The sequence below is a fragment of the Prionailurus bengalensis genome, chromosome E1, assembly GCF_016509475.1.
Source record: "Prionailurus bengalensis isolate Pbe53 chromosome E1, Fcat_Pben_1.1_paternal_pri, whole genome shotgun sequence".
Lineage (NCBI taxonomy): Eukaryota > Metazoa > Chordata > Mammalia > Carnivora > Felidae > Prionailurus > Prionailurus bengalensis.
In genome coordinates, this window is record NC_057347.1 from 60471730 (window position 1) to 60495600 (window position 23871).

The 23871-nt window shown below is 54.2% G+C and overlaps 1 protein-coding gene across 3 annotated transcripts; it reads right to left on the reverse strand.

Annotated features, from left to right (window-relative positions):
- Nucleotides 1–900: 900 nt before the first annotated feature.
- OGFOD3 (2-oxoglutarate and iron dependent oxygenase domain containing 3) lies at nt 901–23713 on the reverse strand. Of its 3 annotated transcripts, none has more exons than XM_043585472.1 (9): nt 23606–23713; nt 22453–22670; nt 18547–18622; nt 17028–17070; nt 14318–14382; nt 13714–13770; nt 8707–8860; nt 5317–5440; nt 901–1223 (listed from the first exon to the last, which is right to left on the reverse strand). In XM_043585472.1, the coding sequence occupies exons 1-9, from the start codon at nt 23677–23679 to the stop codon at nt 1087–1089; spliced, it is 948 nt and encodes a 315-aa protein (XP_043441407.1). In that variant the 5' UTR covers nt 23680–23713; the 3' UTR covers nt 901–1086. The 3 variants fall into 3 exon arrangements, with proteins under 3 accessions (XP_043441407.1, XP_043441406.1, XP_043441408.1); XM_043585471.1 differs by lacking the exon at nt 901–1223 and adding an exon at nt 2424–2852; XM_043585473.1 differs by lacking the exons at nt 901–1223; nt 5317–5440 and adding an exon at nt 6426–8420.
- Between the last annotated feature and the right edge of the window lie 158 nt (nt 23714–23871).

Sequence of the window (23871 nt, forward strand, 5' to 3'; positions counted from 1 at the left end):
CTGTTGGGTCTGCTTGGCCTCCAAGGTGTGGACCCAGAAGAAATGTCAGGGCAGGGCTGCAGGAGGAACAGGGCTCGGGCATCCGCTCTGGTCTCCGGCTGTGGACCCTCCCCTGCCACTCTGTGGGGCACAGCACACAGCTGGTGGGGGTGAAGTGGGGAACGGAGGGCAGGTGCGAGGCTGGGACGGTGAACAGGAACCTGCAGAGCCCCTGCCCAGGGAGGGGCTACCTGGATTCAGGGAGGGCAGTGGGCCAGCCCTACACTCACTTCTTCTGAAATTCAAGATCAAGTTGAACACCGGTATTTACGTCAGTCAGTCCAAAAGGGTCTGGACGAGCAATCAGTGACGCTACTTCCTTCCCCGCGGCCCCCTGGAGCCTAGGGGCCTGAGGTTCAGCTGACGGTTAGTTTATTGGTGTCCTGTCCTCTGCTTGGCCTCAATCCACTGTCACGATGTCTGATCTGCTGCTTTGTACCTTGCCGGCGCTCCCCCAGATTATACGTGCCGTCTGGGGAATCGATTCCCGCTGCCCCACCTGGCCTACCCCGCACCCTGCCTTCCTATGCAGAGCATCACCGGGGCTCCTGCAGGGTGTGACCAGCTTGGTTTCTGGAAGATGTCGTGTCAGGAGGGACTCACATCACTGATGTCTCAGGTCCTCGGCCCCCAATGTGTCTCCCAGAGCCGTGCACTCACTGGACCTTCTCTACAGGTCATGGCATCATCCACATTCAAAAGTCAGTCTTCGGCGGATGAATCTGGATGAGGCCCAGGCAAATGATTATCTGTTCACAAATGGGAATTTCCACCCAGGGCCCCGGGATCCCCTCTTGAGGAAGGGTCGCTGCTAGCTTCTGGGCCTGATGTCAACAGCACGCTGAAGCAAACACACAGTGCTTGGTGGTGAAAAGCTGCTTCCCCCTAATTTACTTACGGATGACAAATGATCGAAACATCAGGAAATCAAAATCCAGGGTGATTCATAAGGCACCTTGTTCAAAGGAAACGGGCTGAAATGGGGAGAGGAGGACGTTCTGTTCCGTGTGGCTGCTTCCCAGCGGGAGGGTGCCGTGAACAGGAAGGCTACGTGAACTCAGGGTCTGCGATCCCGTGGTCGGGGTTGCAGGTGAAGGCGATGGTGACGGCGTAGCGGGTGCCCCAGTGGACCTTCTCCACACGGTGCAGGTTCTCGGACCCTGAGGTAAAGAAGGACACCCGGCCTGGGACAGAAGAGAGAAGAGGGAAGTGACCCGGAGGCCACACATGTGGCCGGCCCTGACACAGCAAACCAGGAAATAGGACAGGTGTACCCACCATGGGAACGGCTGCAGCAGGACACCTCCATGCGTGAGGGGCACCCCAGCCCCCGCCCTGGCCCTGTGGGTGGTGGTGGGTGGGCCCAGATGTGGGGGCCAGGTCCTGCCAGCACCGTCCAGGGTGCCCCGACAGGCCACGTGACCTCCCCAGGCCCACCCCTCACAGGCTTTCAGGTTCTACTCCCATGTCAGACAAAACCAAACCCTGGAGAGTGATGGCAATGTCTTACCAAAGAATCAAGAAAGATATGTCAAGACAAAACACCCAATGCTTCGTCAGCTCCCTTCAAGTTGAGATAAAAGGTCTTCACCTTTCTGCCTAGGGAAAGGCAGCTTCTGGGAGTCCAGAGTAGGGGCCCTTCCAACCTGTCCATTTTCAGACAATTCCATGTTCAACTGCTTCTGTCTTTAACTGGCCTTGCACACAGCACTATAGAATTTTCTACAAGCGAGCTGACCATTACCAAGCCATGACGGAGGAACCTGAGATTCAGCAGGTACTATGCTCTGGCCGCGTGGCCGGGCCCCTGACAACCACGTTTCCCTTCACAGTTACAGCTCAGCCGGTTGAGCATCCGACTCTTGATTTCAGCTCATGTCATGAGCCCAGGGTTGTGGCAATGATTGAGCCCTGTGTCAGGCTCTGCACTAAGCATGGAGCCTGCTTGGGATTCTCTCCCTTTCCCTCTGCCCCTCCCCTGCTTATGTTCTTTCTCTCTAAGATAAAAAGAATTAAAACAAAACAAAACAAAAAAAACCCACAACACAAAAAACAATAAAAAAAAACCCACAAAGCCACTGCTGGACAGTTGACTGCTTCCGTCAATACTTGCAAATTGACCGTAATCTTTGCAAAGGAGAGAAGAAGCCACCTCAGACACGCCCTGCTTTCTAGCTGTAAACAGAGAACCGGGCTCTGTTTGGAAACAACAGAGCAAAAGAAATGGTGAACACACAGGAAACCTATGAGTGTGAGCCTGGGGGCTCCTGGAACTCACACACAGTGCAGTCCCCTCCTCTGGACCAGCCCAGCCACCCCCATGGGAAGGAAACGCTTTCCCAGAGCAATCTAGACCCACCACACTTTCTGAGAGTTACATTTATTTATTTATTTTTTAATGTTTATTTGAAAGAGACAGAGTGCAAGTCGGGGAGGGGCAGAGAGAGAGGGAGACACAGAATCCGAAGTGGGCTCCAGGCCCTGAGCTGTCAGCACAGAGCCTGACAGGGGGCTCAAACCCACCAACCGTGAGACCATGACCTGAGCCGAAGTGGGATGCTCAACCAACTGACCATCCAGGCACCCCGAGACTTACATTTTTAAAACACATCTTGTCCTTGGTCTCTTGATTCAAACTTGAGACATGGGACAGCAGCCAGGCCTGTCTGCACAGCGGCTGCCGGCCTCCCGTGCCCATCCACCCCCTCTGCCCATGTAGACAGACGCAGCTCTCAAGTGTCTGTGGACGCACAGTAAGAGTAGGGGTCTCCGTGGCCCTTCCAGCGTTTCCGCACAGTTTGTAGGCAGAGGTGCTGAAGAGCAGAGAAAAGAACCTTGGGACAATACAGAGCCTTCCACCATTCATGCTGTTGGAGCCTCAGGAGAAGTTAACATTGGGACAGAAAAAGAGAACTTGAGGAAACAATGACCCAAACTTTCCCCAAAGTCGTGAAAACCTGGCTTTTAATCCAATCCAATCCAATCGGTGTAGCCAACCCCGAGTGGGACGCGGAGGCCCATCACAGTCAAACAGATGAAATGAGTCATTTGGGAAAATCTTGGAAGCAGCAGAGAAAAAAGGCAGTGACCATGGGGACAGTGACCCTGACAACGACTCTCCCTCAGCAAGAATGGAACCTGAAAATAAAATGATGTTTCTACAGAGAAAGGAAAATTCTATCACTCCAGAATTTCACAGCCAGTGGAAATATGCTAGAAAAGGTGAAATGAGGTCATTTACAGAAGAGCCACAGCCGGCAGACCCAGGGGGGCTGGGAGTGTCAAGGCGGAAGAAAAATGGTCCCCGTTGGAAACCCGGGTCTACGGAAAAGAGTGAGGGTTCTGGAAAGATCGAATGAGTGGGAAAATGTAAGTGTGCATTTTATTGTGTGTATTTTCCTGTGAATTTCTACAAGAGAGGAGAGAACCATGGTCCAAGGCAAGAACCATAACATTTAAATTGGTCTCATTGGTGGGTGAGCTGCTGTGCGTCTCTCCAGAGTCAAACGACAGCTCCCACGATGTCTGTGGGGACGAATGTACCTCGCTGATCCCCAGGCAGGGACAGCACACGGTCAATCGTATAAGATAGTGTGGCTGCCTCTCATCTTGTCCACCTGGAAAGAGGCCCTCAGACCCCATCAAGTGCCGGTGTGGTAACTAGAGAAAAGTACAGCACCGGCTGCACAATCCTGAGCCCCTCTGTCCTGTCCAACCAGCAGGTAAGCCCTACACTTGATTCTGACTGGTGAAAAGTCCATAGTAATTAAGTTAAGAGTAGGTACCACAGAAATGCTCTGAAGAACCCAGTGGCAGGCCGCTCGTATCAGAACCACAAGGAAATTATTAGCAGAGGATGAAATCACCATCTGTCCAGGGACCAGCACTGCTAACTCACCACACGAGGCAAAGAACAAGACAGACCTGTAACATTTACACTGGTGGGTGGGGCTCCCAGGGCCACATCCCCCAGAATCTTGTCTCCCAGGGCCACGTCTCCTACAACCATGCCTCCCAGAACCATGTCCCCCAGGGCCACGTCACCCAGAACCACATCCCCTAGAACCTTGTCCCCCAGGACCATGTCTCCCAGAACCACGTCCCCTAGAACCTATCCCCCAGGGCCACGTCCCCCAGACCTGCGTCCCCCAGCAGTGGGTCTCCCAGGGGAGAGTCTCCCAGGGCCACGACCCCCAGAACCATGTCCCTCAGGGCCATGTGCCCCAAGGCCACATCCTCCAGGACTATGTCCTCCAGGGGTGCATCGAGTTGTACTGCCCACCCAATTCTATAAACACAAAACATTTCAGTATTCACAAAAAGGTACTTTCTGGCTTTTTACACTCTTCAGTAAACAACTTAGAGATTGAGCTCAGCAACTGAGTAACCAAGCGTGTGAGAGAAACTCAGTGTCTGTAATCCTGCGTGTTCTTTTCTCTGGGACAACAAGGGCACCTCTCAAAAGCATGTGCATGTAACACCCAGCCTCAGTGACAGAAGCTTCTCTGGTTCTTTATCCATTAAAGCCTTGGAACTGCAGGGTGTCCAGGGCCCCTCCTGCCCACTGACTGAGCCCAGGTCTACACCTCTTCCTGTGCTCACCCCAAGGAGGGAGGAGAGCAAACCCCAAGCGGTTTAATTTCCTTTTTATGCCTTTTGATTTCCAAGCCACTTGGTGTCCAATTCAGAGCTACTACAAGGAGCAGTTTGGACCCACCGGCTTGGGGGACTGCCCCATGGCTGACAGGAACATTCTGGTCAAGCCAGGTGGGCACCCTCACTGGCCTGACCGAGCTCCCAGCCGGCAGGAGCCCAGTGAGCAGGTGAGGACAATGCCACAGGCACAGGTGAGACGCGGCAGCAGGTGGACGGCACTGGCGCTGTCCGAGGTACCTGGGCTGGAGCCAAGTGGCCGGGTCTGTCTGTGAGTCCCCCCTCTTTCCCACAAGTGCCAGAGGGAGGGACACGTCATTTGCCCAGCACCTGCTCACTGGGCAGCTCTGAGTGTCCGCACTGTGTCCGGGGAGGCAAGCCCCAGTGCTCAGCGCTGTTATCAACATCGTCAGGTTGGGAGTATCACCTCACATGAGCTGCTGAGTCCCTCTGGGGAGTGCACCACAGGGCAGGGAGGGGCGGGCTCTGGGAACCGCTGTGCCATGGCGGCAGCGACCGTGGGCGATGGGGCCCCTGGGTGTCCAGGACCAGCAGACGCATCCAGGCAAGCACAGCATCGCTGGGCACCTGCCCATGCCTGGGGCTGCCGCGTGAGGGCCCTACCTGCTCTTGGCTCCACTGTCTTGTTGGCCCCCTCCTCCACGAACACAAATCTCCCTCCGCCGAAGTCGTCCAGGTAGTCAGAGAGGTAGAGCAGCGAGGTGTAGTCAAAGGAGCCATAGGTCACCTGTGGGCAGAGTGGAGGGAGCGTGTCACCATCGAGGTGCTCGTGGGGCACACAAGCCCAGGACACCGCTCTCAGCCTTCAGAGGTCAGCATACAACACGTGCACCTAACAGAGGCCGCTCACTGCCTTCTTGACTTCAGAAACACCTTGGTTGAGCCCACGGTCGTGTGTTTTTGCTGGGACTCTGGCACAGCTCAAACGCCCGGACAGCTGTCTTCCGGAAAGGCAGCGTGTGCGGGACGCAGGGCAGACAAGCCGGCACCATAGCGATTCCTGGAACGGTGGCAGCGTCATCGCTGACCAGCAGGGCCAGTCTCCTGCACCAGCAGCAACGGCAAGTGCTGTCGCTCTTTCAGATGCTGGGCGACTCCAACCTTTGTTCTTAACTCTAGTAAAAACACGTGCCATAAATTTACCATTTTAACCACCTCAGTGCGCAGTCCGGGGGGCAGCAGGCATGTTCTCACTGTTGTGCCACCATCCCCCGTCTGTCTCCAGAACTCCAACCTCCCACATGGAAACTGTCCCATTACACGCTCACCCCCGCCCCCCGCCCCGACCCTTCTGACAACTCTAGAGACCTCATAGCCATGGGATCCCACGGGATCTGTCCTTTTGTGTCTGACCCTCTTTGTGTAGACGCTCGTTTGCAGAGGAGGGGTGCGTCTGAGCACGGACCCTCTGAGAATCGACCCCCACTCCCTCCTGGACGAAGGAATGGAAACAGGGGGCGGCTATCGTTTGTTTCCTCAGATGCCCCGAAGTCGGGGACAGAAGGGACCCCTGGAAGCCACTGCAGGCCAGGGCTGCCGCATAGACACGTCATTTTCGATGTGACACCTTCAGGGTTTGGTTTAAAACCTCGGGCTGCCGAGGAGAAGCTAACTGTAATATGAAAGGAAGATGTAATTTCCAAGGGCTTCAGTGACACAGATCAGAACAAAGAGCTTTAATAATTAATAAACGGAATTAGTGAGAGATGCACTTTTTTCGTGCAAAGAATTTTAATCACATAATAACGTATTCCAGGCTGATGAACCATTCAATTAGCAAGTCTGGGGTAGGAGAGGAGCAGTAACGGAAGAGTCTAAGAATTAGTCTGAAATGTCACCCCGCCAGCCCTGACACGCAGCCCGACCCCTGCATCTAAGCTGCTGGGTTGACAGCCAGTCTTACAAGATTTTACTGACACCTGTAGGCATCATGGGAACGGAACGCAGAAGCCCCAGGCCAACCTCCTGCGACATGTCTGACCACAGCTTGAAGAGGCTTCTCCCCTGCCACCATCTTTGCCCCCATCACCATGACAACAGTCATCTCCTGACATGAGGTGGCCAACCAGCAAGGCTGCTGTGGTGACGGAGACCCAACATCACCTTGTGCCTTCTGCACCAGGCCACGTGAAGCTGGATTCTACACACCTGGGCTTGGCTCCACAACCCCACCAAGAGCCCATCTCGGCTTCGCCTTAACTGACGTGCGTTCACCAAACAAACACCAGGGTGATGGGAGACCACGATCTCCCAGGGCCCGCTTCTAGAACACCTTCAGCAGTGAACCTCACATGAGTTGAAAGCATACATGAGCCACGTAAGCCTAAAAGAGACCCAGGTACAGCAGGAGGGTCCAGGAGCCTGACCCTCTCATACCCACCCATCCCCAGATGCTGCACAGGAACCCCCCCAAAGCTCACGTGAAAACCAGGGACCTGGGTAAGGAGGAAACTGGAAGCAGCTGGCTCTGCTGGGGAGTCTGTCCTGAGCTAGAGACAGGAGCCCCACGGATCACGAGCAGGTGCCACGGTCCAGTTCTCTTGTGTCTGAGGACGTCTTCTCGCCATGCCCACATGTGAGCGGTCCTTGGCTGCTCGCACTGCCCTGGCTCCTGCAGACCCTTCTGTGGCCTCCTGGCTCTAAGCACCCCTCTGGGGAGCCTGCAGCTTCCAACTTGTCACCGGGGCCTGTCTCTTCCCGCCTGAAGAGTATGATCTTCGAGAACGCGGCCAGGGCGTGTTTCTCTTGAACCGACTCTTCCAGGTGTGTGGACGGCTGTCCTTCCTTCGTGCAGGAAATTCTCCTGGACTCCAGCCCACGCGTGGGGCCCCCTTCTCTGTGTGCTGGAAGTACCTGTCTGTCCTCCGCATACATCGTCTTTTCCCTCAGCACCAGAACACCCTCTTCTGCCTCTGTAGTGTCCGCGATCACCTTACACCAAAGGTCTCACCCTGTCCCCAAATGATGATCTGACAGTGGTTACCAATGGGTCAATAGCTGCCAATGCCACGAGGTGCAGGGGGATGGGGCTCCATCACAGCCGGATCTGAGCACATGGTGCCTGCCACCTGGAGGCCAGAAACCCCACACTCCCAGCCTGAATCTGGTGGAGCCCCAGAGCGGCGTGGGCCCACACGGGAGCCACTGGCCACAGATGCCACTTCTGTTTACACTGGCTTGAGCCGATTACATATCGGGGTCCTCAGTTTCACTAACCACACGCAAGTGCTCGCAGCCATGCATGCTGCCTCCTCCATCAGCTCAGTCGAGATGAAACAGACACTAGGCGTCTGGCTGGTCTTGAAGCCAAAGCCACATCTGCAAGCGTGCATCCCAACCTGCCTCATCACTCACCCCGGTTCTGGGTATTTTCCACTTGCTTCTTTTGTTCTAGCATCTAGGGACACAAGGGGTGTCCTGGGTCACCTGAGCACATGGCAGCCCTCGGGTGTCTCCTGAGGCAGGTCTCCCCTGGCAGCATGCCGAGACCGTGGGTGTGCAGGGCAGTGGGGGGTGGGGTGGCTGCAGGACAGGCAGGGACGGGCTCCTCCTGCAGCTGGTCAACATCACGATCGAGAGCAGAGCAAGGACGGGAAATCCAGAGGGTCCGGAGTGGTCAAGAGATCTTCCCATGAAGAGGAAGAACACGGGGGCTGGGCAGGCAGGCCTGAGGAGAGGCTACCTGCAGCTGCGGGGGCAACAGAAGGCTGCCCAGGGGATACGTGGTGAAGCTTATGGTGCCAGTGGAGACGGCCACAGAGGACAGAGTGCCCACCACTTCTTAAAGCACTTTTCACCATCACTTGGGGACAGGTTCCCACCCCCCCCCCACCGACTACATCCTCGGGGTTCGGGACGCACCTGAGCATCAGAGACAAAGATGTGTAAAACCCCAACCACAGGAAGGCCGCAGTGGACACTCAGAAACCTGGGCGGGCAGCTCAGGCAGCCACGAACAAGCCCCGGGGCCCATGCTGGAGAGCGGGTGCCCACCTTGTCCACGTGCGCGTGCCAATACTCGTCGTGTGCCGTCCGGGCTTGGGTGCTATTGATGCGGGAGAAGAACGTGGGCTTGGTCAGGTGCAGCGAAGATGCGCTGATGCCAAAAGCCTGGGCGATCGTGAGCTGGACCTTCTGCCGCACGTCCCTGGAGAGAGGACACAGGCGTCACCCAGGAGCAGCGCAGCCTCAGAGGAGAGGATTCGCCACGGGCCCCACGGATCCCACGCAGCGCCACGCTACAGAGTGACACGGCTGTGGGAAAGCAGCAAGATGGACAGACGTACACGCGGCCCACGCACGTGTGAAGGCGCATCGTGTGCAGAGCCAGGAACCCTGAGGACCGGTTCCTTGGGGCATGGCCAAGGGCGGGGGCCCCGTCTGCGGGGACAGACAGGCAGCTGCGGGGCGAGCGGCCCTCTGCACAGGGTGCACGTGCTCCCGACAGAGGCCCGGAGGACGACCTCGGCCCTGTCTGAGAGCTGCACCGTCCGTGGTCAGGGGCTCGGGCCATTCCTGCCGCGGCAGAGGGGTGCTGCCCCCGGAGACACCAGCCCCTCCCTGGCACGTCCAGGGGTCTGGGCTCCCAGCCCTACACACGCAGCTGTGTGGCGAGGTGCCACGGGGCACAATTCACCACACGGGCATTCGTGGTGGGGGCACCACCCTCCCTGGACCACTGCTGACCTGCACGGCCCATTCCACAGAGCCCCAGGGAGCCGACTCCTGGGAGGCCAGGGTGCAGGGGAGCAGCGCTACACAGGCTGAGCCACACCTGTGAGGCGGACACATGCACTTGCTGTCCATCTACCTACACACGTCTACACACGTGAACACACGTACCTACCTACATACATGCCCACACACACGCGCACACACGTACACACACCATACACACTAACTCCCATACACAAGCACAATACATGCCTGCAAGACATAACTACGCATGCACATACCTGCTCCCATATACACATACATACGTGTACACCCCCCCACGCGCCTACATGTACAGGTGTGCACACACACATACATGTGCACACACAGGTACCTACCTGTGTGCACACTTACAGAATATATGGTAAACTAGGTCTAGGACCACAAATGATGGAGCTCCAGCCCAACAGGACATAAATCATTCCAACATTTCCAAACCACTGATGATGATGCTTCAACATGCACACCACGTGCTCAAGGGTACTCCCACAAGGCAGGGCACTAACTGGGGGTGCGCTAGACCCTTCCTGGGGTGGGGCTCCCCCAAACTCATCTCAGTAAGTAGTTATTCTAACATTAGTGATGCCCATGGAACTTCTGCTGGGCCAACAATTATGTTCAGAATTCTTCGGACTCCTCCATGGGGTAGGAGGGACATATGCATTCAGTAGCTCTTATCACCCAAGTCATAAAAAGTACTTATGAGCACATCACTTATCCAGCGGGCTCCGTTTCTTCATCTTTGTTCACCTTCAAGGCCCAAAGCATTTCAGAGTTTAGCCAAATGTCAGAGTCCGACAAACTGAAAGAACTTAGAGACTCATGATATTCTTCCATCTGTCACCCAACAGCACACGGTGTGGATGACGCGTTGACAATGAGATGCTGCTCCTCCTGGAATCAATCCCAGCTTCGCTCCACGCACAAGCTTCCTCTCTCAGCTTCTGCAGTACTTTCTGCTTCTCTCTCCTGGTTTCCTCACTTTTATTCTATGTTCACCAACTTAGCATTTCCACCTTGGAGCCAGAAAGAGCCCCGCCCACTTGGGGCACACTGGCCTTCCACTTCTTGGTTCCCGCTGTGGTGACAGTTCCCGCTGTGGCGACGGCTCTCGCTGTGGGGATGGCTCCCGTTGTGACGGTTCCCGCTGTGGCGACGGCTCCCACGGGGCCACCAGGACAGTCCTCAGCTTTCATGGTTCTGGCTTCTGTGCATAACATGCTGCGTATTCTCCCTGATGTCAGCGCACAGATGGCGGCTGAGAAAAGTCTGGAAGCGATTTGGTGGTTTTTATCTTCGGCACATCCAGAAAAGGCGGTTTGGTGACTCAGAGTCCAGGACACGACGTGGACGTGGTCCTGAGTGTAACAGCCCGAGGTGTGGTGCGGGGAACGGTTCAGACCAAATGTTTGCCTTGAACATTGGCCAGATAGCCCATCTCAGCCACCATTCTCCTTCCAGGGTTGTGAGACCCACAGACGGAGCGTTGCATTTTCTGTGAATTATCGGAAACCTTGTGTGGGAGACAGCAGTGGAGATGTCACCCAAACTCTGCTCTGTCACTCTGCAGATGTGCTCTGTGATGATCTAGACCATAAATTAGATCACACTGGTATCTTGTGCTGGTAATATTCTGGTCATGTCTCCAAATGCTCGGTTATTTTTAACCATAGAATAGACAAGATGAGAAAAAAGATTTCTCTAAACACTGCCATTTACTTGACAACACTCTTCAACAACATATTTTGAAAAGTTTTCATTATTTTTTTAGTTATTATTATTTTAACAATTGGTTTCTTGTGTGAAACTGATTGGTTCCTTTCCTCTTTCTTCATTGATAATTACCAATCTCATTTATTAAACCTTAAGCTGCACTAGAACACAGGGGGCATTGCCTGCCTCTTGGGAGCCGTCATATCCAGTGCCCACGTGCCCAGCGACAGCATGCATGCTTCTGGGTGCAACCACCGACTGGGTTTTCTCTCCAGAAATACAAACTCTTTTTCATTTGTGCAACCCTTCCTGGGTTCTGTGTGCGACCACAAGCCCTTCCAGACTACAGAGGTGACCGACACCCTTCCTCTCTGCATGTTCACACTCAAATGAGACAGAAATCTGCTGTTTTCCCTTCATTCACGGTGTTCATTCATATGTTTCATCGACCTTATGAACGTGAAAATACGGACCCACACTTTTTACTAAACGGTAACATGGTGAACGACGTTAACTGGTCACTGGGTAATCACAGACTGAGGCTCCTGCACCACCAGTGCCTGGTTGGTTGTACCAGGAGACCCTGTCGCGCTCCAGGCCCAGACTTCACAGCCACCAAGTGAGGTCACTAGCACATGGCAGGGATCAAGTGCACCACTCACTGCCGTTACTATTCATGTGTAGAGTTCATCCGACCCCTCACTTCTCTCTGGACCAGTAGCCCAGCTTTGTTTTCCAGCTGTCTCCCTGGAGACGTGACCAAGGGGAAGCGGCAGCTGTGTTTCCAGCCCAGGAGGCCTGCTGGCTGCTGGTTGGGGATGGGTGCTGGAGCTGAGGGTGCATAAGGGCAAAGTGGGGGCCGCGTGGGGACGGGATGCCCGGTGGCGTGACTGGCGGCCCTTGCATGACCTACACGGGGACAGAACGGCACACACTCACACAAATAAGGTGAGAGCAGGGAATCTGAACAAATAGGTGGCATGGTGCCACATCCTGGGGGCAACACCCTACTCTCACACGAAGCAGTTGCAGTCAGGGATCCTGGGTGGAGGGTACAACAGGGTCTCCCTGTGCTAGTTCCCAAAACAGTATGGAAGTCTTGATTATCTAAAAGTTAAAAGTTTTAAGTAAAAAACAAAAACACTCCTGGGGCACCTGGGTGGCTCAGTCGGTTGAGAGCCAGACTCTGGATTTCGGATTCAGGTCATGATCTCACGCTTCATGGGAAGGAGCACAGAGTCGGGCTCTGTGCTGGCAGCGGAGAGCCTGCTTGGGATTCTCTGTCTCTCTGCCCTTCTCCTGCCCCCAAGATAAAAAACAAAACAAAACAAAAACAAACGAACACCTTGCCTCAGCGGGGGAGCTGCCAGGACAGGAGGGCTGTGTCTGACAGGGCACCAAGTGGGGGTGGCACTGGCATGTGTGGTGTGGCTGGGGAGTGGGCACAGCCCTGCACGGCGGTTACAAGAGCTGCTGGACCCCCCTGAGGCTGGATGTGCCTCTGTATCCGTGAGCTGTCGCGAAGGCCAGAGAACAGCCCTGGGCCGAGGGGCACACGCAGCCTCCACTGGGTGGCGTGAGGGCGATGGCCTGGCTAGACCCGCAGCTGCGGAGGCGGCTGCCCTGTGTACTACCCACCAGCACAAAGCGTGCTCGGGTGAATTCCGCACGTCTGCCCTGACTGCGCAGAGGGCCGGAGACGAGCCAGGGGAAGAAGGAAACCTCGGAGCCGGGAGAGTAGACCAGTCCGCACAACCCCGCCTCCCCTCAGTATTTTTGCGGCCACTCGCTGGGTCTTTGGGTTCCCTGGCCTCCTGGGGGCAGAGAGGTAACACCCCTTCATCCACCTGCCGGGATTCCAACAAAGTGAACGATGCATTTCACCTTTCGTGAGACCCTCTGTTCACAACATGCCCACGACAAGCCAGGGGCCGGGGTGGGGGGGTGGGGGACGGGGTTGAAAGGGAACGCTGCTGGGGCGTGGTCAGCCGGCGTGGATGGGTGGTGGTCTTTGAGGGTGTGGTCGAAGCATGGATTGGATGGGTGTGACCAGTGGGCCACGGACTGGGAGGTGTGGTCAGGGGCAGGCTTGGACTAGGCCGGTGTAAGTGGATAGGCACACCACAGGAGGAAGGGGACAGGGTGATGATGGGGTGAGTGTGACCAGGACCAAGGGGGTAGGCGTGGCCTGGCCAGGGTAATGGTGGGGAGGCCTTGGCATAGGCCCGGGGTGGGCGAGGTCAGGGGTGGGCGTGGCCTGGATTGAGTTGAGTGGGCGGTGCTGGCGGGGTGGGTGTGGTCTAGGGTGCATGGTGGGCGGGGCAGTGGGTGGGCGTGGACTGGATAGAGTGGAGTGGATCCGGGGCTAGTGGGCGGGACGAAGATGGGGTGGGGTTGACTGGTGGGCGGGGTGGGTGTGGTCTAGGTGGTGGGTGGGCAGTGCCGGTGGGCGGGGCACACTTGGGTTCCGCCCCCGGTTGGGCTGGGCTCCTGGGCACACCGACCCTCGGCCCTCCCCACTCAGCCCGCTGCACCTGCCTCCACATCTGACCTCCTCACCCCTTTCCTCCTCACCGGTACAACTGGAAGTCCTCTTCTGAGAAGACGGTTTGTATTTTATCTCCAAAGTATCTGCGAAAAAACAGTGTTAACAAATGCTACATTTCATTAAACGTTTATTGTTAACGTTTTATTATGTAACATTTAAATCTTTTCCTTATTTCCTTTAAACTCAGTGTTTCCTCCAACTAACCAGTAGGTCCCTGAAAACTAGCTTGCCCTAACTGCTCCCTCTACAGTGACAACTATGTGATTAAAAGGCAGGGAAGTCAACACCAGCAGAGTGAGGGTGACATTCAGCAAGGCTGGGAGAATCCTTTTCCTTCCCTGGCCTCAGGGAGGATCAGAGTGCCCCTGACTCTTTCCAGCTCCCCTTGGCCCCAGAGCCTGGTGGGCACCGCCCCCCCCCCCCCCTTCCTCTAGCTGTCCCTAGGCCTCAGGTAGGTCCTGCTTTCCCAAGAAGCGCTCCCTGGATGTAGCACTAAACTATTCCCTGCAGCTGGCGAACAGGGACCCTGCGCCTGAGAAGGGCCACACCTCCCACTTCCCAGCTAAGAACTGCACAAGGGTGCAAGGTCATACCGCACAGAGAGGGTCGCAGCCCCTCTTGGGCTCTCACCTGTACAGGTTCACAAAGTGCTTCCCAACAGACAGGGCTCCTGAGTGCAAGTCCAGGATGGACGCCTGGAAAAGACGTGCACAGAGCACAGGGTGACGGGGTTTGAAAGTCGCCAAAGGTAAACGCAGACCACTGAGATCCAGCCTGGGCCAGGGAGCAGTGCTGGGTTTCAAGAAAGTTGGGCCCAGGGTATGTATAGGACATCTCGTTCTCTCCTGCCTAGTCCGATTTGCTGAAAACAGTACACAGTCTGTGAACTCCTGCAGCTGAATCACACCCCACCCACCCTCCCTCCTTCAGCCCTGTTGAGGTGTAAGGGGGCCACACATCACACGCCCATGAACCACCATCAATCACCAAGATAACAACCACATCCCAAAATGTCCTTGCACCCCTTTACCATCCTGCTCCTGCCTCTCTCCACCCACCCCTCCCCACCCAGGGAACCACTGATGTGCTTCCTGCCATGACAGACTGATTCACGCTTTCTAGAATTATCTGTGAATGGAATCATGTGGGATGCGCTCTTTTTGGGTCTGGCTCCTTCCACTCAGCATCACCTCTCTGTGGTTTGCTCATGCCTTCGTGTCTACAGACGTCCACCGTCCTTGTTGCTAAGGAGTACTCCGTGGTCCGGGATGCCACAGCCACGTGGCCTGTTTCCAGTTTGGGGCTATTACAAATCTGCTCTGAGCACTGGCGGACAAGTCTGTTTGGACAGATGCTTTCATCCTCTTGGGAAATCCCTAGGAGTGGAATTAGTGAGTCATACCTCTCTACAGGATGGCCAAAGTGTCGTGCACTCCCTTCTGTGGGCCCTTCCCCATATCTAGGAGAAGTGGTCACCAGCACAAATCATTTTTATGCTGTCTGGGAAGCTACTATATCTTTCCTCATTGATACAGCAACCAGCCCGGAGGTTTGAACATAATTTGAGGTTAATAAATGTTAACTGAGAGGTGCCTGGGTGGCCCAGTCGGTTAAGCGTCCGACTTCAGCCCAGGTCATGATCTCATGGTTTGTGAGTTTGAGCCCCGTGTCGGGCTCTGTGCTGACAGCTCAGAGCCTGGAGCCTGCTTCAGATTCAGTGTCTCCCTCTCTCTCTGACCCTCCCCTGCTTGTGCTCTGTCTCTCTATGTCTCTCAAAAAATAAATAAATGTAGGGGCGCCTGGGTGGCGCAGTCGGTTAAGCGTCCGACTTCAGCCAGGTCACGATCTCGCGGTCCGTGAGTTCGAGCCCCGCGTCAGGCTCTGGGCTGATGGCTCAGAGCCTGGAGCCTGTTTCCAATTCTGTGTCTCCCTCTCTCTCTGCCCCTCGCCCGTTCATGCTCTGTCTCTCTCTGTCCCAAAAATAAAAACATTGAAAAAAAAAATTATAAAATTAAATAAATAAATAAATAAATAAATGTAAAAACAAAAAATTAAAAAAAAATAAATGTTAACTGAGCTTAAAGACATCAAATCTGATAATTTGCCACAAGACAATTTCCTGGGGGAATGTCCAACAATGAATAAGAAATGAGTCCATGCACAAATGGGTTTTTAATAAATGCTCCCTCTGAGTCAAATCAAACCGAAATAAAAGGAGCTTAATTTCCAGGTAAAAGTTTGCAGAATAAAATAAAGCCATGCAGATCATCAGAGAAATACTTAGAAATTCTACCAAAGTCTGTAAACTAATCTTCCCAGGACTTTCAAACATGTAGACTGATTCAGGTCCGTGTAATGGCGATAATCCAGGGATCACCAAACAATGCAGAGGGGACTGATCTTCCACAGCTCCACTCACTGGGTGAGGAGACCCACGTTCAGGACGCCACACGGGAAGGCAAGCTGACGTGCAGGGCTCGCAGGGACAGAGGCTGCCCAGGAGGCAGATGAGACACAGTGCTGGCCGCCTGTTCCCAGCAGCTGTTGTAACTAATCACCACCAACTGGGGGCTTGAACGAGCAGAACTTTATCCTGTCACAGCTACTGAAGCCAGAGGTCCTAAATCCAGGTGTGGGCAGGGCCACGCTCCCTCCAGAGGCCCTAGGAGAGAGTGCCTCCTGCGTCTTCCAGCTTCTGGTGGCTCCAGGCGTCCCCTGGCTTGTGGCGGCATCCCTCCACCTCTGCCTCTATCTTCCTGTGGCTTCTCCTCTTCTTCCTCAGATCTCCCTCTGCCTCTCTCGCCATTGGACTTAGGGCCCACCCCAGTCCAGAACTATCTCCTCTTGAGTCCCTTAACTTAGTGGCATCTGCAAAGACCCTTTTCCAAATAAGGTCCTATCCCCAGGTTCCGGGGGGGGTGAGTCGTTCATGCGAGCCCTGAGCCCCCTGCACCTCACAGATGACAGTGCCCACACCGTGTCTGTGGGCACCTCCTGCCTGGGGCCTGGGGAGTGTGTCTGCCACCATTTCCCAGCAGCCCTCCACTTCTGCCTCTCCTGTTTCCAGGGCTTGTCACCCTCCTCACTGGGCTTCTAACTCACTCCCCCTAAGCTCACTGCCTGCGACCATGTCCATCTGCCCCCAGCTGGGTGTCTGAAATACGAATGAGATCTGGAGCAGGTTGCTGTGACTCACCCTGAAGAGAGGGGACACTCCCATGTCCACCAAATGTGGTGTGGGGGGAGGGGGGTACCCAAGAGCCCTGCAAATCCAGTGCCACTGTCCCTCGGATGGTGAGCAAGTTAAAGGGGTAGAAAGAAAACTAAAGCAGGAACTCACCCCTCCGTCAGATCCTCCCAGGGACAGCCCCTTCTCGGCTATGCTGTGGGGAAAGGTCATTGTAAGTCAGGATTTAGTCGGTAGAATAGTCTATGATATATAGCCGGGCAAGTAACAACCCGCACGATTAATGCAATGTTAACAGATCATTTACTGTTTATGATATAAACACACATTCAGACCAAAGGACTCAATTTGCAAAGGCAAATGAGAAAATGGCAATATTTCATCATGGTCTTGTTAATTATATATGACACAGTTTAGAAACTACTGAGCTTAAATTTAATTTCCACCTTTGGCACTGAGAGCTGGTGCCCACTAAAATAGGCTGAACTACCCCCACTGGGTCCCTCTGGGCTGACGCGTCCCCCCCCTGGTCATCAAAGGCTGGGGGGACACCTTTGCAATCCTCAGCTCAGGAGGTAGAGGCCTGTGCTGCATCTGACAGGACCATCCACATCACTGGAGACGCAAGAGCATTTTACAGACCAATCACAGCCTACCAGGAAGCTGTACTGGGGACAGATCGGCCCCTGAAATATCGCTGACTCCTGCCCAACAAGTCCCTACACTGTTACGTAGAAGCATGGGGACCGTCTCCCTGCTGGGACCCTCAGCTGGGCACACCACCGGCAGAAGGCAGCCGGGACCCTGGGCCAGGCACACGGGCAGAAGGCAGCCGGGACCCTCGGCTGGGCACGTGGGCAAAAGGCAACTCGAGGGTCAGACTCTGCTCCACTGGGCACTTGGCATGTGTGTCTAAACAGCTTTTGTGTCTGAACAAGTTGTTGGAAAATCAAAGCCTTAAGATCTTGTTGTTAGGAACACCTGGGTGGCCCAGTCGGTTGAGCGTCCAACTTCAGCTCATGTCGTGATCTCACAGACACTGTGAGTTCAAGCCCCTTGTCGGGCTCTGTGCTGACAGCTTGGAGCCTGGAGCCTGCTTCGGATTCTGTGTCTCCCTCTCTCTCTGCCCCTCCCCCACACGCATGCGCGCGCTCTCTCTCTCTCTCTCTCTCTCTCTTCCTCTCAAAAATGAATAAACATTAAAAAAAGTTTTTTAATCCCAACAAAGGAAAAGCCAGTGTCAACTGTACCTGAGTAAGACTTCCTGCCCCATCCTGAGTCACAGCCAGTTGGCCAAAGGGCTAATTCCTAGCCAGTCTCGGCACAGAGACTGAACTGCTCTCTAGTGACCACCTGCTCTCCACAGGTGTCCCAGGGCTCCGCCAGCAGCTCATGGAAGCAGCACTCCCCCGACCTCCTCTACAGGTCAGAACCACTTCCCGTGAAGAGTGGTTAGGCTTCTGACAGGTTGCATCAGCAGCCACATGACTGAGGGCAAAAGCCTTCGCTCCTGGAAATTGGAAAAGCCTACCTTTGCCCTTGGAAGCATACAAGAAAATTCTTAGGGAGTTCTAAATGAATTTCCTTAAATCATCTTTTTCGTAGTAATTGTCTGCTTCCTGTCCCCCAGCCCCACTTTCACACTTGTTCAGGACAGAAAAGGCTTGGGTACCTGCGAATCCTCCGGGCTTCATCCCTGGTGATGACGGTGTCGGTGATGCCCCGCCCACACTTCCTAGGGGAGCAGCCTGGAGAGAGATAGCCAGAATGAGATGCTGACCCCATGCTGAATCCCAACAGAGCCATTTGCATTTGTTGAGGATTTACCTGTAGCTGGCCTTCCCCAGGGACAGTTTTGTGGGGTGGGCTGTGCCTTCCACAGGATTGGGGGGACAGATTTGGCAAACAAAATGCAAGACACCTAGGGGTGCCTGGGTGACTCAGTTGGTTAAGCGTCCAACTCTTGATTTCGACTCAGGTCATGATCTCACAGTTCATGAGTTCAAGCCCCGCATCAGGCTCTGTGCTGACAGTACAGCCCACCCCCCACCTCAATAAATAAGTAAACATTAAAAAATAAAATAAAATAAAATAAAATAAAATAAAATAAAATAAAAGACACCTAAACAGGTATGAATTTCAGAGAAGCGACAATGATTCCTCAGCATAAGTGCATCCTGTGTAGGACACGCTGACATCCCGCTGGGCACAGCACACTCCTGGTGGTCCCACACCAGGCAGGACGCTGGGAAGCATCTGGCTCATTGCTTACCCTTGGGAAGAGAGCCCTGAGCCACCCCAGAGGCGGCATCCATGACAATCCATGACCACAGACCCAGCCTTCCTAAGCCCCTGTGAGAAAGTCCTTCCAGGACAACTGAAGTTGTGCTTGTAATTCTAGTCACTGTCCTATCCCAGGGACCCAGCAAAAGCTGCCACCAAATGTGCTTACCACATGTCCCACCCTGAGCTCCCTCTGCCTCTCTGCAACCAGGAGGTGCAGCTGCTTAGGGGCATGAGGGTAAAGAAGCCCAGTTGGGGATGGAGCCAGGGTCAGGTGGATGAGGCCAGGAAGAGGCAGAGCATCAGAGGCGGACAGGCTCTGCAAACTCCTTGTGTTTCAGCACTTAAGGTGGGCCCAGCTCCCTTGTACTAGGTGGGCCATCAACAGGTCCTGGCCAATGAGATGGAGACTTGGGACATTCAGGACCTGTTGGGCTGACCTTTAACTTTTCATCTTTTCTCCCCCCTTCCTGCCTGGAACATGAGCCTGGTGCCTGGAGGTCAGAGAATGTCCTGAGACCATGTGAGCCACACACTGAGTACGAGTGGTGAGGGGCTCACAGAGCATCAGGCCAGCCTGGGGGCGGGGGGGGGGGGGGGGGGGCGTCTCTCTGGGCCTTGTTGTGTGGGGAAAATAAACTTCTACTTGGAGGACCATCGGGGGAGGGGTGCTTCAGTTCCAGAAGGCTAAATACAATCCTACTGACACAGGTGTTTTCATTATAAACAAAAGCAAGATGTATGCTTTTCATAAAAAATGTAAATATGAGACACAGAAGGGTTAATAATAAAAGAAAATACAATGATCACCAAAAGAAAAGTTGGAGAGTGATTATCTGTATAACTAATGCACTTTAAGGCAAAAGAATCATTACAGGGAAAAAGAGGGTCATATTTAGAGATGATAGAACAGTTGACCACGAAGATGAAGGTGTGACAAACAGCATTAGATAGTACCATCTCAAACGTGAAACAGTCAACATGACAGAAGCTACCAGACCCACAGTCGAAGTGGAGATTCCTGCACACCTCCCTCAGTACTCGACGGACAAAGGAGGCAGAAATCCATGAGGATATAGATGGTTTGTATACATGGTAGGAGACTAAGAGAATTACATAGAACTTTGCACGCAACCGTTAGGAAACATTTTTCCAGGTGTATATGGAACATTTACAAAAACACAAAATGAAAGTCTGAGCCAAAATCAGAGATCTATATCATACACATTATTTTATCTACCTATAATGCAATTAGGTTAGAAATCAATTTTTTTAAAAAATCTAACCATTTTTTAAGTTCATTTATTTTGAGAGAGACCATGCATGTGCACGGGGGAGGGGCAGAGAGAGAGGGGGACAGAGGATCAGAAGTGGGCTTCATGCTGTCAGCACAGAACCTGACACGGGGCTCAAACTCACGAGCCCTGAGATCATGACCTGAGCTGAAGTGGGCTTCGTGCTGTTAGCAGAGAGCCCAATGCGGGGCTCAAATTCACGAACCGTGAGATCATGACCCGGGCCAAAGTTGGACACTTAACCAGCTGAGTAACCCAGGTGCCCCCAAAATCAATTAAAAAAAATTTTTTAATGTTTATTTTTGAGAGAGAGAAACAGAGTGCAAGCTGGGGAGGGGCAGAGAGAGAGGGAGACACAGAATCTGAAGCAGGATCCAGGCTCCCAGCTGTCAGCACAGAGCCCCACATGGGGCTTGAACTGACAAACCTCGAGACCATGACCCAAGCTGGACGCTCAACCGACTGAGCCATCTAAGCGCCCCAGAAATCAATTTTTAAACAGAACCGAAACCCCATAAATTTTGAAATGCTAAAGTCCATCAGCGACACAACGTGTTCAGTGTGAGTGTGAAGAGCATCATTTGGGTGAAAAAGTGAATTTTGAATGGCTGACTCATCTGTGCACATGCATGAGCACACGCTCCACATATACACAGTGCAGCAGCCTGTCCAGACACCCCCCAGGGGGCAGATCCTCCCACATCAGGAGCCCCAACTAGAAGCTTTAAATACACTTTAACTGTTCTTTGTATTGTGGTAAATATACATAACACAAAATTTACCATTTTAGCCATTTAAAAAAATTTTTTTGAGAGAGAGAGAGTGGGGGAGGGGAGGGGCAGAGAGAGAGAGAGAGAGAGAGGGAGGCAGAGGATCGAAAGCAGGCTCTGTGCTGAGTGCAAGACAGACCACTGCTGGGCTCGAAATCACGAACTGAGGGTTCATGACCTGAGCCAAAGACGGACCCTTAACCGACTGAGCACCCAGGCGCCCCCCATTGTAACCATTTTTAAGTGTACAAGTTCAGGGATATGAGGCAAATTCATACTGTTGTGCCAACATCACCATTCATCTCCCGAATGCCTTCATCATCCCAAACTGGAACCCCGTGCCCCCGCCCCCCCCCCCGCAAACTGTTTTAATGTGGCTAAATTATTAAATGGGCAAGAAGAAACTTCACTTCTAACTACTTGAAAAATACTTTCTCAAAAGCCGGGACACAGGTTAAGAGGGAAAGGCTGAGGGAGTCAGGGGGAGGTAATCTCCTCTGGTGTGCGTCACCACAGCGCCCCTCAGTGGAAAGACTCGGCAATCTTCTTCCAGTTCAGGTCCAAAGCATTGCTCCGAATTAAAAAATTGACTGAATTTTGTCCTTAAAACCCAGTGGCGCAGGCTAGGTTTTTAAAACTGAGAAAGCGTCCAGGCAGCAACGAACGTGCAGGAAATAAAGCCGACAGTGCCCAGTGCAGGGGCAGGCGCGGGGCGGGGCGGGGCGGGGCGGGGAGGAAGGGGGGGGGGTGGAGGAGGGGGCTCTCCAGGGTGCTGAACTCCTGGGCGGCCGCTGCCTCTGGGCAGCACTCCCCTCCTCCCCTCCAGAAGGGGACACACAGGGACACACTACACGACACCAGGAAGGGCTTCTGGTAGGGACATTTTTCGTTGCAACATTTTCTGCAGCAAATACACCTAATGACACTCTACAGCTAATGCCTTTTCTGGCTTCAACTTTTTCATCCCTGCCTTTCCAATTCTGTTATGTCCCTTCAGGCAGTCTCCTCCAACAGACAGTACCCACAGTGTGGGGCACCTCGGTGATCAGCAGGCCTGCCCTTGCACTTCCCAGCCCACGTGTGGGTTAACCGACCTGAAGGAGGGAAAGTTTGACTGTACCCCCCGGACCCCCACACCACGTCGCTGCAGCAAAAGACCCACGCATCTCAAACGCACCACGTTCGGTGTTCGCGTAAGGCTCTTTCCCAGACCAAGGCTGCATCGCCTACCTTCAAACCTTCGGTGACTGTCATAGTCCTCCGAGCAGGGCACCTCAATGAACCTGCCAGGCAGGATCTCCCCACGGTGAGCCAGGACCTCAGTGACGCCATCATCACCCCCCAGGCTGCTCCAGAGCAGGAGCCCAGTAAGCACAGCACAGGCCCCCAGGACGGTAGTTCTCAGCCACTTCCTCCGCACCTCCCAAGGTGCCCGGACATTCTTTGTGCTGAGGACAAAACACAACTGCACTCACATGTGCTGAAAAGTGGGCCACGATGACCAGGGAGCATGTTCACAATCACAGGGAGCCTTAAACTGTTCCTGCCCTAACAGAGGCCAGAGCTACTCCCAACCAATCCAGAAGCACTCGCCAGCCTGGAAGGATATGGTGGGGAGTGTGGCCCCCAGCCCCATCTGACCAGGCAGGGCCCACTGTGCCCTGTGCTGGCAACCAGATGAGCTGCCGGCCAGTGTCCCTCCCAGCCCAGCCAGGCTCATGGAGAACCTGAATCTAGGTTGCCAATGCCAATCACGTTCCCTGAAACCGAAAGTGACCCTCCAGAACCACACATGTGCTCCTGGTGGACGTAACTAAGGTGTGAGTCCACCCACAAGCCAGCCAAGAGGACAGTACAAGCAACAATGAAAATCATTCATAATTAAGACACTTCTTGCACAACCTGGGTTAACTGTACGTCTAACTAACGTAATTACTGATGTTGCATGCATGCGTGTGTGCACGTGTGTAACTGAGAAACTGTGTGCTCTGTTGTCTAGGAAAAACTTGGTGACTGTAGGGTTTAAAGAACTTGCAAAAAAATAAGAAAAAAGATCAAGGCACCCTTGCTTTAAATATGTAATTAATTCTTGAAAAGGAGGGAATCTGACTTATTTTTATATGTGCCTCCCCCCTTTGCAGTGCTATATGAAGAAAACGAAATCCAGTTAAATAAGTCCCAAGGTGGGCACAGCATGGTCAGACCATGTTGAGTGGATACCTGATTATTTTAAACAGGGATCATAGATATCCCCGGGGCGGGGAGGAGGAGTCGACCCAGCTGCGCAGCACGCGCTCCCGAGGCCCCGCCCCAAGCAGACCACGCCCATCACACGGCCCCGCCCCGCCCGCCGCAGCTCGCCCCTCCCCACGCTGCCCTGTACCTGCACGGGCGCCGGCGCTCTGACGCCCCGCTGCCCTCGGGCGCCCTGAGCGCGCCCCTCCGCTGAGGCGCCATCGGGCCAGGCCGCTGCGGAACCGGGCCGAACGCGGGAGCCGCCCCGAGCCCGGGACGAGCGCCGCGAGGGGAAGCGCGAGGCCGTCGCGGCCTGGGACGCAGAGCGAAGCGCTCGGCCGTCGACCCCGAGCCTGGCGGCCAGGCCCGAGCAATCGGAGGCCGAACGCCGAGCAGGGCGGGGCGCCGCGGACC

Excerpts from the sequence above, each read along its gene's own strand:
- OGFOD3 (XM_043585471.1), bottom strand. The coding sequence starts at position 23,679 with ATGGCGCCTCAGCGGAGGGGCGCGCTCAGGGCGCCCGAGGGCAGCGGG. Across the intron at positions 17,071-18,546 it reads GAAGCCCGGAGGATTCGCAG|CATAGCCGAGAAGGGGCTGT; the intron begins GTACCCAAGCCT and ends CTTTCCCCACAG. Across the intron at positions 13,771-14,317 it reads CACTTTGTGAACCTGTACAG|ATACTTTGGAGATAAAATAC; the intron begins GTGAGAGCCCAA and ends GTTTTTTCGCAG.